Below are 18,327 nucleotides of genomic sequence, written 5' to 3' on the forward strand. Positions count from 1 at the left end.
TTGGTCATAGCAACAAGAAGGATAACTAATACATACATACATACATACATACATACATACATACATACATACTTTTCCTTTTATGCATTGATCCCATTTTTTCATTGTTCCACAAAGAGAATAGATGCAAAATGCGAAACAAACATGTTCATAAAAGCATTACTTAACAGCAGTAAAAATGTATGATCAAACATCTCAATAAAGACACATTTGTGTCAGTTCACACAAAATTATCCTACAAAGTTACTTAAAGTGATGAAAACTGGTAATAATTTATTTGCACACATAGAATGTATAACTTCATTCAAATTGTTAAAAATGGCTTACAGTTTCATTTATGACAAATTATATGTTATCACTGTGTGCCCAGAGGCCTGTCACAAGCTACAGAAGGCACAACCTTAAAAGTAGTTAATTCTGAATCACTGAATTATACTTCGTTTTTCCTTGATTCTTTCTCATGGGTTTTTAAAAGATTTTTCTTTTAATGTTGTTTTTCCTACAATGAATATGCATCGCATTTGCATTTTTCAATTTTTCTTCATTCTGTGTAGTGAACTGTGGGAACAAACTGTGGGAATGGACTATGGGAAAGAACAGGGAATATTTCTTATGGCCCTTATAAATAGCTTTTGTGGTATTATTGCTTTAAGATGCTAAATTCCTTCTTGTATATTGCCCTAAAGTTAATCTTACAACTATGCAATCCATTTGTTCAAAGCAATGTGACTAGGTTTCCTCAGCCTTGGTGTACATTTTGCCTGAGCAGCATATCTCAACATTAACAAGTAATGTTTACAGATTCTGACTGATCTTATGATATGCTCTACGTGCCTTTCCAAAGAGGCCTGGTTGGACTCTTGACTCGGAACAACATACATGCGTAAGAAGTATGTTCCTTTTGCAAAAAAAAGTTTTAAAAAGTCCTTAGCAAACAAAACTAATAGTTAAATTAATAAAATTGGAAAAAATACAGGTATAATTTTTCAAGGCTTTAAATAAATTTCCTATGTGCAGCTTTTATTAAATGAAGAGATCACCTAGGTGTTAGGAAAGAGGAAAATAATATGCACAAATACTGAAGCGTTAAAGTTTGGCTGTTTACTGGAATACAGCATGTTTTCCACAGCTATCAAGAAGTTACTCTTTTGAGCCATACAAAACTCAATGCTATCCCTTATAAATGCCTCACCAGGGCTGGAGAGAGGGCTTAGCGGTTAAGTGCTTGCCTGTGAAGCCTAAGGACCCCGGTTCGAGGCTTGGTTCCCCAGGTCCCACGTTAGCCAGATGCACAAGGAGGCGCACGTGTCTGGAGTTCGTTTGCAGAGGCTGGAAGCCCTGGCGCGCCCATTCTCTCTCTCTTCCTCTATCTGTCTTTCTCTCTGTGTCTGTCACTCTCAAATAAATAAATAATTAATTAAAAAATATTTTAAAAAAAATGCCTCACCATTTCCCTTATAAGTATTGAAAAGGAAGTAAAGCTCTTCATTCTAAAAAACACAGCCAAGGCCACTCAGACCAGCTCTGATGTTCTTGGGATAAGCAATCTTAAAATTATACCTTGGGACAAGGCTGTCACCTCCACGGAGAGTGGTGGGGTCCAGCTCAAAAATGGAGGAGATGTCATTGCCTTCAGGCACAGAGACGAGAGAGTACACCATCTTTTCTTGAGGATTTCTTAATCTACTCCGAGATGCGTCTTGATCGGGGTCCACCTGAGGGTGAAAGTTAACAAGTGAGGAATGGCATAGGAAAAGCCTCGGCTCACCACAGTCACTCCACTACCCACAGAGACCGAGGAGAATCACAGGGAGTGTCAGCAGCTGGCAAGAGAAGGACCACAGTTTCAGAGCAGCCCTAACAGGAGACGTCTACTTTCCACCTCATTATGTTAGCACAACATGTTAAATTCTTTTTGTTTAGTCAAGAGACAACCAGACAATCATGGAATGGGAGCTATAGGTGGTGAGACTTCACTTCATACAGCTCCATCCACGCATAGCACTTGGGTAAAGCGGTTTACACTTGAGGAAACATGTCCTGTGAGCCTATTCATACACAGGTGTTCTTCTACAGCAAGAGTTATCTGCCAAAAGAATGCCACAGTTACTTCCCAAGAGAAGAAAATAAACCAGCATACATGCATTCATAGCAATTCCAGTGTAGTTGAGATATACATACATACATACATACATACATACATACATACATACATACATACATTTTTTTGACAGGTCAGTTTAGCCCTGAAAAACATGTCTGCCACTAATTAGAAAGGTTACTGATGACCATGCAGAGAAAAAGGGCCACTCTTGCTACACTGAGATTTGGTTGTGACAGAAGAAAATCTCTCAGCGTGAAGGCTAATAAACAATGACGAGCGAATTTCAAAGAAACTATAAGGATACATTCCAGTTTGAAAGTTCAGGTGCCTAAGATTTTAACAAGTGAGCTTGCCTGGGCACCTGTTCTGATAGTCTCTAATGCCCTCTCAGCAAGGGGACCATACATATGACACTTTCTAAGTTCTAACATTCCTGCAAGACGACCATATCCTCTCGTGCACCTGCTAAGAAAAACAATCTCCTCATCCCTAGCTTGCTTCCCTCTGGCTGAAGCGCCACCTTCTACCCTGGTGGTGAGGAAGCAGATGAAACCAGGAAGACACTAGAATCAAGAGCAGGAAATCAGGTCAAAGGCAAAGGAGTAAGCATGAGAAAAGAACCCCACAGGCCGAGATCTACAACAGTCTACAGACTTCATTATCAGTTCATTAGAAAAATCCAACTTATGTTGCAAAAAAAAAAATTCGTTTTATCTCTGCTCAGTAGTAGATATATGTAGTCCTAGCTACTGCATTACTAGACAGGCTGGGGGAGGGAGAAAGGAGTGCCTGAGTCCAGTTATAACATAGCAAGACCTTATCTTAAAAAAAGAAAAAAAAAAGTACACAAGAAAGAATAAAAACTTAGACGGGCGTGGTGGCTCACGCCTTTAATCCCAGAACTCGGGAGGCAGAGGTAGGAGGATTACCGTGAGTTCAAGGCCTCCCTGAGAGACTCCATAGTGAATTCCAGGTCAGCCTGGGCTAGAGTGAGACCCTACCTTGAATTTAAAAAAAAAAAAAGAAAAAGAAAAAAAGAAAGAAAGAATAAAATTTAAAGTTCTTTTAGGATTCCAAACCATATCTCCCCTCCCTTATAATTTCTCCTCTAGTAAACTGCATCTACCTAACAAACGAGAGCCCCTCCCGTCTCTCTATGCTAAAGTAGCAGTGGAGAGACAAATCACAGACTTCCGGTTGGAGCATCCATTCTCTCCTAGCTCCTGGAACATGCGAAGAGATCCACACACCATCTCAACATAAAGTCAAACCCAGTTGTGACATAGGGTTTAGGCTCCAGGCTGGCAGTGACAGTTCAGAGACCTTCAGTAGTTCCCCAGAAAAACTGCCCTGGCAGATTGAGAAGCCTTGTCCTCACAGTGTCAGTGTGCACTCAACATCTGCCATCTAGTGGGAAGAAAGACGCATGTGCAAAAGACCAGCAGAGGAGGGCATGCCTCAAGTTGGCCTTTTACTCCCTTCTCTGGGACCAGGCAAGTGACCTGGGAGTGTCACAGAACTCAGGGTAAACACAGCAAAGGTGAGTGAGGTGTGAGGCAACGACAGTGCTGGATGCCAGTACCCAGAAAACCAGAGAGTAGGGCAGAACGGATACTTCCTTGCCTGGGCTTCTACAACTTGAGATTTTCCAGGCATACATCCAAGCTGAATGTTAGCCCAGTGCTAGGCTGCTGGCTTTGTGGGTGTGGGTGAAATCCCTCTTCACACTCCTCCTCTGAAAGTGGTCCGCAGCCTCAGCATCCTGGGGACAGGCAGATTAGCACAGTCTCGGTCTGTACCACAGCCTGATGGCACATCTTACCTCTCTGGCATGGAGAAACTTGACATTCAGAAAGACCAGCCAAACCCAGAGAGTCTGAGATGCATCTTACATAAGTCAGGACCACTCTCCTCTAGCAGACAAAATCACAAACATTCTTACTTCTAGGAAGTCCAGATGACCTGCTGAATGCTAAGGCACTACAAACCCCTAACCAGACTGTGCAACATAAAAATGCCGCCTGTACAGAGAAGGGGCATGAGGCTCAGGGCGGGAAAGTCACTTGCTCAATGTTACATCACTTCTTAGTGGCATTTAAACCCAGGTCTTTCTCTCTCCCCTCCTTCCTGACTTTGATCACAGTATTTCATCCTGCACTATAGATGCCAGTTCTTCGAAGAACCCAGAGGAGCAGCTCCATCCCTCACAACACACAAGGTTCACTTGCACATCAGCTCCCCCTGAAAGGAGCCATGGCCTATCTACTACCAGAGATCAGACTCCTTCTGAAATCTCACATGGTGGCCTGAAAGCGACCGGAAATCCTAGTTGAAAGATAAAGCCGAACCACAGGTTCCAACAACAACCCACGGGCACTATCAGAAAGCTAGATAGGTCTACATGTTCCAAATCAGATTCACTGTGGAAGATGAGCTTTCCAAATGACCCATGGAAGTATAGGTGTCCACAGATGGAGACGTGGAAGGGGAGTTTCAGGGGCTCCACAAGGAACTTTGAGGAGCGTGGACAATCTCAGCGAGGCCACAGATGGAAGTCCTCAGCTATTATGCCTCTGAGTGTCTTTCAAAGGCAGCATCCCACTCAAATTCAGCTACTAAGTCACCTGTCAATGCAGGACCCACATTATATTCCAAAGCCAACAAGAAAGTCACCTGCCAGAGCAGGAGTCATTCACAGCACTTCCCAAAGACAATTTTATTTTGAATTATTTCCAACCAGCTCCCTTCATTGATGTGCTATTTTAAAGTCTCTCTAATGTTTTCTATAAAACAGTCACCCTCAAGACCATCTACCATAGCATGTGGACACACATGTCAAGATCACCTATCACAGCACATGGACACATATGTCACAACTGTCTGGAGTTTTGTTGCGCTTGACAGACTTCTGTCAGAGTACTTGATGACCCACCAAAGGCCAGTGGTAAGACCCTATTGCTGAAGTCTCCATATGCAGCTGACACGTAAAATGGAATGGCATGACTGGAAGCCAGGAGAGAGTCAGTCCCCAGACAGTCAGCGTGTCTAGTGCCAGAAGGTGCTACATGGGAGACTGGGGAAAATGACTACTATCTGTCCAAGCAACTCATGGTCTAATCTAATTAGCAACAAATAACCTGATGTGATGCCCACACAAGTGCAATAGTGGCACACAGCCATGGTGGGAAACCAACTCTTGATTTGGCTAACTGATCCCCTCAGTGGTATGAGACCCATAGCTGAAACTGGGAAACAAGTCAGAACCATACCCAAACATAAGCCCACTCTCCAATATCAAGCTACCATCAATTATGGACTATAAGAGGGCCTACACCTATCAAACTCTCTATCAAAAGAGTAAGTGTTATCTCAATTTTCTGGGTGTTAACTTACTCTCCGTTGGAGAATCTGCTTCTCTTTTTCAGATAGATGCAGATCCTAAGGAGAGAGCTGCCCCAACATACCTCAAAAGGGGCCCGACTGAAACTAAGAACAATTAGCGAAACAAGCAAGGGTGATGTTTTCCTGATGAACCGGATACCAGCACAAAGGGGAAGGAGACCAACACAGAGAAAAATCAACTCCTACCAAATCAGAGAGCCAGAGCCTCAGAGGACCCCAACACCTCAGCACTGAAGCAGACCAAAAATGAACCCAACATGGCTCAGGGAAATTTTGCTTAAGAGGGGGCGGAAAGAATGTCAGAGCCACATGTTGGGTCATGATATGCAGACACATTTATCGTACCAATAACTGTGGGCTAACTCCACAATGCATGACCCATTTACATCAACAAGGAGGGTCCAATGGGAGGGGGTAGATCATGGATGAGCCTAAACAATGGTACCAAACTGCCTGTATTTGCTGAAAAGAAAACTAATAAATTAAATTAAAAATAAAATAAAATACATCCTGGGGGGGGGGGGGAAGCTGTATCAGAATCTAGCACTCCATAAGAGAACCATTTGACAGATGCCCCCATGTCCACAAAATACAACCACTGCCTTCTCCAATCCGTAACTGGGAATGCTTGTACCCCAAACACCTATATATCACCAAGAGCTGGTAATGTTGTATCTATAGAAAAATCAATTTTGCATTAAAATCCCAAATCACATTATAAATCATATAAGACCCTAGAGCCTGTTCCGAACTCTGTAGAAAGCAAGGCCAGATTGTCCCTTCCGAGGCCAGATGTTATCACGACTCATATGTTACCTCCGAGGCCAGATGTTATCACGACTCATATGTTACCTCCGCAGTGTGAAGGTCACTACCCACTATTCCTTGAAAAACTGAATGACTCACAGGTCAAGGTCAGCAGCAATAAGACAGTTGTTTGTATGAGGCCAACTTCCACAGGGGTCACCACATTCTCCAACCCAAAAGTATTCCTAGAGGTAGACTTCTACAGCTCAGAGGTGGAGACTAAGCACACAGGAAGAATATCAAGACACTGGGCCAGCCTGGCCACAGAAGGATATGACTTCCTTAAAGATAGACATAGAATAAGACCTTGTTGAAGGCAGCCTAAGATTTCCCCTTCCCCAGCACTCAAAGACCATGGTGACAGTTTCTTAAATGAGACCTCAGATCACTCGGCCTCACCCTAACCAGACAAAGACAGGAAGGCTCTTGCCCATACTTACTGAGGGCTGAAACTCCAGGCACTCTTCCTCAAAGTCAGGGTCTACCTGATGAAAAAGAATCATTAGGAAATTAAAACATCCATTGCTTTCTCAAGGACTGGGACCCACCTGCAGGAGACTTCAACACCTGCAGCCATCCTGGAACAGCTCAGAACTTGACCCTTCCCTCTATTCACAGAACTAGCATGCCACAAAAATAACACAAGTCACACAGGTACACCACACAGAGAACAACCCACCAGTTACCAACAGACGGCTCTCAAGGGTAGACAGGGAAACACAATGAATTCACTAGCAAAGTAACAGTAGAAGGCCTGAGACAAATAAAAGATGTCAATACACAGTCACTGATAATCCTGCTCACTTTTTAAGAAGGAAACAGCAGGCCTCTGGCCAGAACTGCATTTGCCTGAACAGATGAGACGACTGCCCTTAATCTTTAGCAAACCACACAAATTGGTGTTTCTCACACCTGATTAGTTTGGTCCATTAGTCCCAAAGGCTCCATTTTAAATGTCAACTTCAACTTCCTCATGTTCAGTTCTTAAAATATTTCAAAAATCATCAATTATTATAAGCGTCAGACATCTCAGGCAGGTTATACATTTAGATTCCACATCCTAGAGTCAGTTGCAGGAGCAGGACTGACATCCACATATTCCCTTGGAAATCGCTGAGCAGTCTTACCAGTGGCACCAGACAACAGGTGGAGAATTTTGATGTATGGCTAGGGTATGATATAAATACACGTTGTACATCTTCCAGTAGATCAGAGAAAACTCAACATCCATCACGGAGTAGTATGGCTCCATAAACTTAATACAAAACACAAAGGTAAATCCTCCTGTCCTTTCCCACTGAGTCTTCTCTTTCCTCAGAAGCCTTTCATAAGTCAAACATAATGGCTTGTGCCTATGATCCCTATGGGATGGCTGTGGGAGGCTGAGGCAGGAGGACAGAGAATTCAAGGCAAGCCTTGGCTACATAATGAGATGCTGGCTCAAAATATTAATTAGATTCTTGATATTCTACTAAATAAAAAACTATCTCTTCCAGTAAGGCCCTGAGCAATTAGGTTCTTCCATAACATTAACTAGTTCCCGGTGAACTTCAATGCTTCTGACTTTACACACCATGCCTCACCACAGCCAAGTGTCAGGCACTCATGTGAGGAGTGAGGTTGGGAGGTAAGACAAGAGAAGGGCTGTATGCAAGATGAAGCCAGAGAGATCATCACAAAACCTGCATTAACATGATTTCTAACTTCCTTTCTTCCCATATCCTAATCAGACCCCTGCCATTCTTATAATGTGTTAATCATTTTTGTGTCTTCTTTTCTAAAGAAATGAGCCAAACAGCACAGAAGGGCAGAAGGAAACATGGTGACGGACATGCCTAAGCTTCCAGGTGCTGCACAGCTGCAGGTGAGCAAGAAAAGACCACCGGGCGTGCCACCTTCAAAGAGCAGCCATGTGCTGGCTCTTACCTCTGCTGCCAAGTAATGCCCAGTAGCCAGGTGCTTGAACCGGAAGAGGCTGTTCCAGTAGCCGGCTCCACCCCGACATGGGTCATGCTGGACTACCTGCAAGAGGAAGGATGGTGAACAGGAGCAGAGCTGTCAGCACATACCAGGACAACACTGGGCCTGGGTCATCACCAGTCATAGCTCACAAGGGACATTTTCAACCCAGAGTGGGGAAAAATCAGTACCATTCAATAAACCCTGCTAAGCATCACATGTAACACCCCAACTTAGAGAAATGTTAGTACTAAAACTGTTTCTCAGGCTGGGCGTGGTGGTATACACCTTTAATCCCAGTACTCGGGAGGCAGAGGTAGGAGGATCACTGTAAATTCAAGGCTACCTGAGACTACATAGTGAATTCCAGGTCAGCCTGGACTAGAGTGAGACCCTATCTTGAAAAACAAAAACAAAAACTATTTCTCGGGCTGGAGAGATGGCTTAGTGGTTAAGCGCTTGCTTATGAGGTCTAAGTACCCTGGTTCAAGGTTCGATTTCCCAGGACCCACATAAACCAGATGCACAAGGTGGCACACACATCTGGAGATCGTTTGCAGTGGCTAAAGGCCCTGGTTCCCCCATTCTCTCTCTTTCCCTCTCAACCCCCGCCCCGTCTGCTGTCTCAAATAAATTAAATTAAATTTATACATAGAAGGAACAGCCTCCTAGTTAACAATTATGAGACAGAACTTCAATGATATTTAAAATCTACCTTAATGCTAAAGGAAATTCTGAAATTCACCTGTAGAATGCCAGACTGAAAAAAAGGAACTTCATGGAGATATTTTAAAGCAATGTACACATTTACTTGTGTGTTAGAACACACAGGCAGGCCTGACTATGAAACATAAAACTTGGAAAATCTAGGTCAATTTATCATGAAATTTTACCTGCTAGCTATGATACAGCATTGGTACTGGGAAAAAGTAGCTACACCAAATAAATGAATTGCCACAGAAAAGGGGCTAAAGTGTATGAAACAAGTGTGTTTGGTGGTTAACAGGGAGTGCACCTCTGTGTGGCCTCTCAGAATAAGAGCAAGGCTTATTTCAGGTTTCAGCCAGATGTGATAGAGCATGCCTTTAATCCCAGCACTTTGGAGGCAGAGATAGGAGGATCACTGAGTTCGAGGCCAGCCTTGGAACACAGAGTGCCAGGTCAGCCCAGGTTAGAGGGAGACCTTAACTCAAAAAGAAACAAAAAAACAATCTCTTTGGGGGCTCAAAGGATGACTCAGCAGTTAAGGCCCTTTCTTGCAAAGCCTAACTAACAACTAGGGTTCGATTCTCCAGCACACACATAAAGCTAGGTGCACAAAGTGGTACAGGCATCTGGAGTTCATTTCCAGCAGCAGGAGGTCCTGGAGGGCCCATTCTCTCTGCCTGGAAAAAAAAACCAAAAAAACAAAAAAACAAAAAAACAAACTTTTTTTTTCCCCCTTTAAATCAGGCATGGTGGCACATGCCTTTAATCCCAGCACTTGGGAGGCAGAGGTAGAGGTATGAGGAATGCTGTGAGTTCAAGGCCAGCCTCAGACTACATAGTAAGTTCCAGGTCAGCCTGGGCTAGAGTGAAACCCTCCCTCATAAAAGAAAAAAAAAAAAAAGAATATAAAAGTAAAAGATCAGGGTTTCTCTTGTTTTCTATCTGGATATTCTCATGATAGCAGTTTTGCAAGAGTGAGTCCAGTGAGAAACTGCACAAGAGCCTCCTGTGAGCTCCTGAATATCAAATTGTGTATACAAGCAGCAGGACCCCCATCTGGCCCATCAAAGAACAAGTGGGGCTTGGGGATACAGCTTAGTGAGAAAGCACTTGCCTAACATATACATAAAATCCTGTGCTCCCCTCTCCAGCAAGTTCCTTAGCACACATATGTGCAGATGAATGGCATATGCTCCTAAAAGCTTAGCACGCCTGGAGTCTGGGGGCTGGGGAGAGGCTCTGCATCTGACGAGGTAAAGCAGAGAGTTCCTGTGGCCCAAGCTGGGCTTTAGACAAATCCAGCCTCACAACAGAGGCTCCTAGTAAGACATGAAAATGGACCTCTGAAGGACCAAACAGATTAACAGTCATTTGAGCATCTGACAAAACATAACTCTTGTTACTTCTTAAAACATCAGAATCCGAAGCACCCAATAAAGTAGTATTACAGTGCTCAGCAGAGATTGATGAAGTACTGGGCTGGCCAGCAATCAGGAGAAGGCAACTCACTAACTCAGTCAGATAACATCAGCTATAAGCTTATGTCTGTATGGGATGGAGGAAGTAGAAAAAGTATGTGAGGAAATATGACCCCAAGTCATTGTCGATATATGCCCACAGATTCAAGAAATTTGCAAAACTCCATCAAGATACACACACATGCACAGATTCATGGACACTATACAAAACTCGGAAAGCAATACCACCTATCTAGAATTCTATACCCAACAAAAAATAACTTCAAGAAGTGAAAGCTACTCTGAGAAATCAGAACAGCAGCATACTGCTGGTGGCAATTTAACAGAGTGCAGGCCCTCCAGGAGGTAACCTGTCCACTCCACACGAGGCTCCACATAAACATATTGCCTGTAATTGCCAAAAAGCCTGGAAATAATTGCATACAAAAATATGTACACAAATGTTTATAGCAGGCTTCTTCCTAGGAGCCAAAAAGTGAAAATTACACAAATACCATCAAATGATAATGGGATGTTAATTGATAAAAGAGAAAATGGTGGACCCATATAGTGGAGTTTTACTTGGCCACTAAAGACAAAGGAGTACTGATCAGGTGGAATATGGATGAAGCACAACAACATGATCTGTTATAGCTTGAATGCCGGGGTTGGGGACTTAGCTCAGTGGATGAGTATTTGCCTATCAAGCACAAGGCCTTGGGTTCAGCCCTCAGCACCAAGAAAAAAGAAATCACAAAAGAAGTTAACAATATAGTGTTACATATAGTCTCTGTTGGTAATAGGTTCATGGCATATAATGAAAATCCTATATCTCACACACACACACACACACACACACACACACAAAACATAAAATACATGGTGTTACTCTTTTGTGTGTGTGTTTTGAAGGGACACTTAGGTTTCCAGTAAGGCAGGTATAATTTTTTTTTGTTCTTAAAAAAAAATTATTTTTATTTATTTATTTGTATGAGAGGGAGAGGCAGAGAGAGGGAACGAAAATGGGCAAGCCAGGACCTCTAGCCATTGCAAACGAACTCCAGAGGTATGCAACACCTATGCATCTGGCTTCCATGAGTCATGGAGAGTCTTAGATTGACAAGCAAGCACCTTCAGCACTAAGCCATCTCATCAACTCAGAAAAATAATTTTTTAAAGACTTTAAATGTTTTCCTAAGACATTCACAGGAAAAACTGGCAGGAAACAACTGTTAATGTAATAAGAAATAGACAGCTGTTTCTTTTTAGAGGGAAAAAAATGCTCTGAAGTGGACTTTCAAGTTAAAATTCCACAGAAAGTCATCATCTTTTATTCATTTCAATCAATTTTGAATGAACAAGACATTGTGCTGGCTTTTAAGGCTCTGAAGTCAGCCACACTGACTTCTGTAGGTTCTCACAGCTACACATTTGCTTCCGTTTATGATAGCATGTTAAAGCAAAGTAAAAATTTGTTTATAAAACAATGTAAGCCATGCAAAAATATCCTGGCCCATTGAAAGATGGTGAAATAGAAGTGACATATTAAGTTAGAGAAATAACAGCTTGTTTTTTCCTATTTTCTTGATTTTTCAGTTTTGTTTTGTTGCTGTTTTTTAAGTTTGCTTTTACTTTAAGTTATCAGGGGAAGATAAGACCCAGCCTCTCTGGCCCCCTCTCCTACTCTGGGACGGTTTAGTATGCAAATAGGCCTCTGAGGTGGGAACAAAAAAGGACATCAGTGATTAATGACAAACTTCAAAACCAAGATTTTTTTTCTAAGTAATTATGCTAAGTGAGGAAACTAGGCTATATGAAGATGACTTAGTCTAATTTTTCTCACATGGACTTTAAGAAAAAGCAATACTAATCTATAGAGAAAAGGGGCAAATAAATCAATAGTTACCTCTCCAGCAGGAAAGGAGCAAAGTGCCCAGAAACCAGTCTGGGGGATGGACATTTTGAGTGCTACTGTTTTTCTATTTCTTGATCTGGGGGCTGGGTACTTGGCCTAATGTATGTATAAAAGTACACAGAATTGCATATTTGTGAATTGGGCAGTACATTCTGTATACAGGTTGGAGTTCAATAAAAATATGACATAATTGAGGGTGGGGGGGGAGAAGCAGAGAAACACACTGCTACAATATTCCTATTCAGAGAGGGAGGTTGCATGAAGACAGCCCCTCACATCATGGTCTTATTACCTGTACCCTCAAGCACTCAAATAATTTTTTCTTGGTCCTGCAAGGCTAGTCCCTCTGCTCAATGAACTACACATAGGGACAGAACCATCTATTTTTTGTAAGTGGCATGCTAATTACAGTATGTTCATACTTAAAATAACTCTCCATATGATACGTAGAGACATTTCTTCTACGACCATAACTGCAGGCTAACTCCACAATGCATGACCCATATACTCAACAAGGAGGGGCCAGGGGGAGGGGGTAGGACATGGAAGAGCCTAACAAGGGTACCAACTTGACTGTTTTCACTGAGTACAAAACCAAGTAATACAAATATTTTTAAAAAGAATGAATAACATCTTTCTGTTATGCTGCACATATTTCCATAAGTCATCCCACCTTGTTTCTGGAGGTTGAAGCAAGGTGTGTAGGCACCTGGGTATGATTACACATTGACAGAGAGGTTTAAGTCCTATGACCACCCCCCTCTCACACACACACACACACACACACGATTACACATTGACCGAGAGGTTTAAGTCCTATGACCACCCCCCTCACACACACACACACACACACAGTCCCTTCTCCATGCCCACCCCTTACCTCCACCTCCCAAAGGGCTTTGGAGCTAGTGGCAGATGTGGCTGACTGTCGGCCAGTCGTCCTCAGAAAGACGTGCTGCTTCTTCCTGTGCTCATCACACGTGAGAAACTTCTCCTGCTCAGCATGAAACAGCCTCACCACGTCACCCTAATTCCAAAGGAAAATGTGTTTAAAAAGAAAACTAGGTGTTTATTTCTGTGTTATATTTTCGTCTGGTTTTATTTCTATCAAATACATGTACTTCTTTTACCTAAGACCAAATGCATGAACTTTGTTTTCATTTTGCATCAAACATATCTGTATGTCATTAGCATTTCCCATAGCATTAACCTTTGTAAAATATTAGCGTCATATAATTCTCAACATGGACTTAAAATATTTAACCCTTTTCTATTGATATATTATTTTTCTCTATTTAAAATAATGTAGTCCAGCACAGTAGTCCATGCCTGTAATTCTGGCTGTTGGGAGGCTGAGGCAGGAGGATTACTTGAATGTAGTAGTTTGAGACCAGCATGCCAATGCCTGGCCTCTAACTGATTAATTAATGCCATAATTAAACTTTTATCCATTATTTCCCTAAAAAGAAAGAAAGGAAAAAAAGAAAGGAAGGAAGAAAGAAGAAAGGAAAGAAAACTAGAGCTGTCGAGATTGGTTCGTGGGTAAGGCATTTGCCTACAAAGCCTAAGGACCCAGGTCAGATTCCCCAAAACCCACATAAGCCAGATACATAAGGTGGTGTATACATCTGAAGTTTTTGTGCAGCAGTTAGAGGCCCTGATACACCCATTCTCCATCTTCCTCTTTCTTTCTCCCTCTCAAATAAATAATAAAAATATGATAAAAAGAAAACTAAACTGCTATGCCACAAGCACTGAAAAACATCAAACTTACCCCCTTTAAAATGTCATCTTTGTTGTCACTCCATTTCATGAAAAGGACAATTTTCCAGCTTGTGTTGCAATTGACAGAGTTGACCTAGAAAACAAGGCATTACTTCTTCACAACCCTCTTGCAACAACCAAGTCATCCTGTCCCCAAATTCCTAACTGTAGCCCAAGAACCAAGGGTGGTTCAGCCTAAAATGTGAAATGCTTCCTGTGGGCTCATGTGTTTGAATGCTTCATTTCCAGTTGTTGGTGGTGTATTGGGACGGTGGGGACCCTTTAAAAGGTGGAACCTAGCTGGAGGAAGGAAGTTGCTGGGAGGAAGTTTCTGCTTCCTGTTCTTTGGGGATGTGAGCCACCCAATGCTCATTCCCCACTGCCATGTCCACCCTACTGGGATGGATTGTATCCTCAGTGAGCCACAGTGCATCTTTCCTCCTTTAAGTTGTTTCTGTCAGGTGTTTTGTCACAGCAATGAGGAGAGTAACTAATATCACCACTGATAACGCACACCTGCAAAGCCAAATGGCCAGTTACAAGTGTTGGGGTTCTCAAAAGTTTCATTGCAGCCATCACCGTGCATGCTCCAAATACGACCTGGCAGTTCAACCCAATGCTTCCCACCCTTTTGGAATGTTATCTCACGTTCCCTCCAAGTTTCTTTTTGTGTAGCCAAATTATAAAGGACAAATGAAAACAAGTACTTATAAAATAGCATGGGCTACAAAAGTAAGTAGTCTAGTGTACTCATTTGAAAACGTTAATGGTCACCACTAACAGCAGAAACCATTACGGGTCACTGTACACATTAACACAATCGCATATAATCCTCAGTAGCACAATAAGAAACATGTACAACTATGGCCCATCCCATTTCAGACTGAAAGTGATGCTAAGAAAGAACAGGAAATGCATATACAGTCCCACAGCTAGGAAATGACACAGTGAGAGTTAAATCCTTAGTCATGTGACAAATTCTATCCTGAGCATATGGCTGTCTAAATTCTGTAACTGCCTAGGTAGAAGCCAAGCATTCAGATGCATTGTTAAAAGCAAGAGACCCTCTTCAGGATGCTCATATTCCCTTTTTAGAAATGAAAAAAGGGCACCCTATTTAGGAATACAAATGAGAAAAGGGTGCCCCATATTAAAAAAAAATAGTAAAAGAGGCGTTTTTAGGCTTAATTAATTAGAAAATGGTCCCAGGTGACAAAAATCTTGGTAAACTCAGCACTGCAACTAATGACTATAATCCCCAGCAATGTTCATGCAAAGACTTGCATAGCCTCTTGTGGCAGCTCAGCTCAGTGTCCCAGGTTCTCTACAGAGCAGGCACGTTACCTAAATCACTACCGAGGTCACTTGTCATGCATTCAGGCTCAAGGCCCCAAGGACCTGCTCCGGTGTTACAAGCCTACTCACATGCCAAAGCTGGAACTTTCTTTATTGTTCTTACCTCGTTGCAGCCTGGATTATCCACCAGCTGATGGCTGCTGGCATGTAGGGGCTGGCCAGCATTGACAGGGTTCAGAACCACTTTATCACCTATGACCACCTGGAAAGGGAAGAAGTAACAGAGCCCTTTAGGAATACGTGAGGATGGACATGAACTGCTATGTACTTCAGTAGTTATTTATTCCCAGCAGTAAAAGGCCAACAATAGACTGATCTGTACAAGCCGGGTTTGTGTTTACAAAGTTGTGACTGAATTTTGGTGTGCACTTGTCACTGATTATGCAAAGATACTTCCCAGGTCAGTCCAAAACAGTAAGAAAAAAAATGTTTTTGTTACATTTATTTGAGATGCTTATGTAAACATGCTCAATTTGGATTTAGAAAAAGTAGTACGTTACCTGAGCTATCTTTATGGTTCAAAGAACAAAGCCCATAGTTTTATGTGTCTATAACAATGATACTTTTGTGATTATAGCAAAAGAAATACATTTTCTACTATGACTCATTTATATACTCAGCAATCAGCACTTCAATGTAATGTTCTGTATCTTAAGCAAATGGTACCCACCCCCTCATAAAAACCAATATGTGTAACACAGCTTTATAACTTTCTGTTATAACCTTTCTAAAGGGGCAGTCATGATCACTAAATTGATTCCATGGTCTTTGTATGAATAGGTCAGTCCTTATAGCACGAAAAACACTATTCGAAAAAGATAACTATTGAAATATTTCAACTAAGTCACAGCTAAACTGATACAAAAGGGATATAAATATAAAGGTTTGCGGAAAATAAAATTCAGAATAAGTAATATTTGCTTCTTATTACAGAGGTGGGAGAAAAGGAAACACAGGAGATGGCTTCCTAGCATGCAAACCCCACCTATTTTCAGCATGGTACATTTGGAGAGCACATACAACTTAATCTTCTCTAACTTTAAATGAACCTAAGTGCATTCAACAAATCTATCACATGTGGATGGATGGATATTCACCATATGCCCAGCGATGACAGAATGACTTACTATATATTCCACAATGTGCACACAGATACACAAAAAATATCTAAACTGCCTAAAGCTTAGAAATTAAATGGCATTATTAAAAACTGTCAAACCTGCTTTTAGAGTTAAGGCTAGTTGACTATTTTCGGAACATTCATGTAGTTTAATGCATCAATTTCTTTTTAGTAAAAAGCAAAAACAAAAAAAAAAAGCTATTTTAGAACCCTGACAAGGTTGAAAACATAGCTAATAGCATTTAAACATATTCATTGTTAAGTAGGTGCCCACGTAATGGCTGACTAATTTAGCTAACAAATATGAGAACTGTGGTAAGTGGCCTTGAAAAGGATTCCTGTGGTTTTGCATTCTACAGACCCCTGGGACAGGGACCAACTGCAGTCGCCCTAACGAGAGGAGCTGCCTGCTTATTGACACAGGAACAAGTGAGGCTAATCCTAAAATCCACTCCCCTCCCCTGCTGTGGCTCTCCTTTTCCATCTTCCATCCCTTGCTGACTTTATTTCCAAAGCAGTCAGACATTTCTGCTGCACTAATCTAACAGGGAGGATAAGGACCGTCCTCTAGGACATGAATGTGGGAATGGTTCTTTTCCTGGTAAAATTACTGAGGTAATAGGATTTTTTCAGAGGTCCAGCAGGAAAAACATAGTGACTGGATTTAGGTCACACTTCTCTCTTCATTTCCTTGTTTCCCAAACACTAGTTTCCATAGTGATTCCCTTCTCTTCATAGAGGATATGCCTGTGGCTCTGATTCTAAATGTTTCCTAATTGAGCCCAACACACAGTGACGGCTGGAGGCATGGTACAGAGAACTTACAGGCAGAGAGTTGGCACTTACACTGTCTCCGATGGACCGTAGCTTGTAGAATGGCTGAATGTAAAACCAGGACCCTTCGTTTCCAGCCTCATCCAAAGTCACTCTCATGGCATTCTTCTCTAGTAGAGCAGGGAGCCTCTTATTCACAGTCAGGTATTTATTGCTCTTCAAATGCAGGAGCTAAAAACCCACCAAGAGAATAAGGGGCCAGTGAATCATCTACCTTTCTCTCAGTCACAAGTGTTCTTTCTACCACTAAAGTTGCTTATGAAGTAAGAGAAACAAGGTGTCCAAGGCATGGAAAAACAAGGAAAGGAAGAATGGTAAAGGGAGCAGAAGTAGGGGTCAGAAGAGAAGAAAACAAGTTAATTTTGTTCCCCTTCAACCTTGAATAAGACAAATGTCCAAGCCAATTGTACCACCATGTGGAGGCTATTAGAGAGAAGCTGACTAACCCTCTGACATGAGGCTCAGGAACTGTAGTCTGGTTGTGCCCTGGCACCAATGGGGAATGGATAAAGGCAGTTTTAAGTACAAGAAATAGCTTGATTTAAAAAGGGAATAACAGGGCTGGAGAGATGGCTTAGCGGTTAAGCACTTGCCTGTGAAGCCTAAGGACCCCGGTTTGAGGCTCAGTTCCCCAGGTCCCACGTTAGCCAGATGCACAAGGGGGCGCACGTGTCTGGAGTTCGTTTGCAGAGGCTGGAAGCCCTGGCGTGCCCGTTCTCTCTCTCCCTCTATCTGTCTTTCTCTCTGTATCTGTCACTCTCAAATAAGTAAATAATTTTTAAAAAAAGGAACACTCTCCTTTAAATAATGACCACAGGCTTCCATCTTCAATTTCCAAGCACTTTACTCTTGGTTCTTAGATTTTTTTTTTGTTTTGGTTTGGTTTTTCGAGGTAGGGTCT

The 18,327-nt window shown here is 42.1% G+C and overlaps 1 protein-coding gene across 16 annotated transcripts in view; it reads right to left on the reverse strand.

Moving 5' to 3' along the window:
* Positions 1–18,327, reverse strand: part of Itpr1 (inositol 1,4,5-trisphosphate receptor type 1) — a 380,520-nt gene that overhangs the window by 193,877 nt on the left and 168,316 nt on the right. For 11 of the 16 annotated variants that reach the window (XM_045134263.1, XM_045134268.1, XM_045134265.1 and 8 more), the window contains 7 exons: positions 17,439–17,597; positions 15,576–15,674; positions 14,127–14,210; positions 13,233–13,379; positions 8,240–8,335; positions 6,754–6,798; positions 1,561–1,715 (listed from right to left, as the gene is read on the reverse strand). In XM_045134263.1, coding sequence (XP_044990198.1) covers positions 1,561–1,715; positions 6,754–6,798; positions 8,240–8,335; positions 13,233–13,379; positions 14,127–14,210; positions 15,576–15,674; positions 17,439–17,597 — 785 coding nt within the window. The remainder of the gene's footprint in view (positions 1–1,560; positions 1,716–6,753; positions 6,799–8,239; positions 8,336–13,232; positions 13,380–14,126; positions 14,211–15,575; positions 15,675–17,438; positions 17,598–18,327) is intronic. The other 5 variants (XM_045134269.1, XM_045134267.1, XM_045134260.1 and 2 more) reach the window with 1 other exon arrangement.

Source organism: Jaculus jaculus, chromosome 14 (genome assembly GCF_020740685.1).
Source record: "Jaculus jaculus isolate mJacJac1 chromosome 14, mJacJac1.mat.Y.cur, whole genome shotgun sequence".
NCBI lineage: Eukaryota > Metazoa > Chordata > Mammalia > Rodentia > Dipodidae > Jaculus > Jaculus jaculus.